The 1,411-nt window shown below is 57.2% G+C and overlaps 1 protein-coding gene across 1 annotated transcript in view; it reads left to right on the top strand.

Moving 5' to 3' along the window:
* Positions 1-151: 151 nt before the first annotated feature.
* The window catches only part of LOC112957822 (AP-1 complex subunit sigma-1A-like), a gene marked incomplete at its 3' end in the record, with an annotated part of 4,617 nt that continues 3,357 nt past the window's right edge, over positions 152-1,411 (top strand). The window contains exon 1 of the mRNA XM_026051566.1: positions 152-331. Within this exon, the coding sequence (XP_025907351.1) occupies positions 152-331 (180 nt within the window). The remainder of the gene's footprint in view (positions 332-1,411) is intronic.

Here is a 1,411-nt window from a genome sequence, read left to right as displayed (position 1 = left end):
GCCTGTCCCCATGTAAACCCTTGTCTCCAGGTCCCCCTGGCCTGTCCCCACGTATCTCCTGTCCCCCCGTATCTCCTGTCCCCATGTCCCCCCTGTCCCCATGGCCTGTCCCCGCGTTGACCGCGCCGTGTCCTTGTCGCCGTGTCCCCAGATGCGCTTCATGCTGCTCTTCAGCCGCCAGGGCAAGCTGCGCCTGCAGAAGTGGTACCTGGCCACGGCCGACAAGGACAAGAAGAAGATGGTGCGCGAGCTCATGCAGGTGGTGCTGGCCCGCAAGCCCAAGATGTGCAGCTTCCTCGAGTGGCGGGACCTCAAGGTCGTCTACAAGAGGTGACGCGTCGCCCCCGGCCGCCGCTGGCAGGGACCGGGGGGAATTGTGGCCGTGGTGGCCCTCAAGGATAGTCCCGTCCTCATCGCCCTTCCCTTCTATCTTCCGTGGTTGTGGTGGCCCTCAAGGGCTTGTCCCATGGTTGTGGTGGCCCTCAAGAGCTTGTTCCACCACTGTCACTTCTCCCTTCTGTGTCCCATGGTTGTGATGGCCCTCAAGAAAATGTCCCATCCTCATTATCTTTCCCTCCTATGTCCCACAGTTGTGGTGGCCTTCAAGGACAGTCCCGTCCTCATTATGTATCTCTTCTATGTCCCATGGCCATGTCCCACCACCATCAGCTCTCCCTTCTCTGTCCCGTGGCCACGGTGACCCTCAAGGGCTTGTCCCATCCTCATCACAATTCCTTTCTATCTTCCATGGTTGTGGTGGCCCTCAAGGGCTTGTCCAACAACCATCACCTCTGCCTTCTATGTCCTATGGTCATGGTGGCCTTCAAGGACTTGGCTCATCACCTTTGGTGTCTCCCGTCCATGGTGACCCTCAAGGACGTGTCCCGTACTCATCACCCCTTCCTTCTATGTTCCATGGCTGTGTTGACCCTCAAGGACTTGATCCATCCTCATCACGTTTCCCTTCTATCTACCATGGTCATGGTGGCCCTCAAGGACATGTCCCATCCCCATCACCTCCCCCTTCTATGTCCCATAGCTATGGTGGCCTCATCCCACCACCATCATTTCCCCCTTCTATGTCCCATGGCCATGGTGACCTTCAAGGACTTGTTCCTTCCACATTCCCTGCTGTGTCCCATGTCCATGGTGGCCTTCAAGGACATGTACCATCACCATCACCTCTCCTTTATCCAACAACCATGGTGGCCTCATCCCATCCTGTTCACCATTCCCTTCTATGTCCCTCGGCTGTGGTAGCGCTCAAGGACTTGTCCCATCACCATGACCTCTCCCTTCTATGTTCCATGGCCATGGTGGCCTTCAAGGACATGTCCCATCCCCATCACYTCCTCCTTCTATGTCCCACAGCCATGGTGGCCTTCAAGGACATGTCCCACCACCATCACCT

Source organism: Nothoprocta perdicaria, unplaced genomic scaffold (assembly GCF_003342845.1).
Source record: "Nothoprocta perdicaria isolate Ctin4 unplaced genomic scaffold, notPer1 scaffold_764, whole genome shotgun sequence".
NCBI lineage: Eukaryota > Metazoa > Chordata > Aves > Tinamiformes > Tinamidae > Nothoprocta > Nothoprocta perdicaria.
Note: the sequence above shows the minus strand (reverse complement) of the source record. Positions and strands in the feature narration are given on the sequence as shown.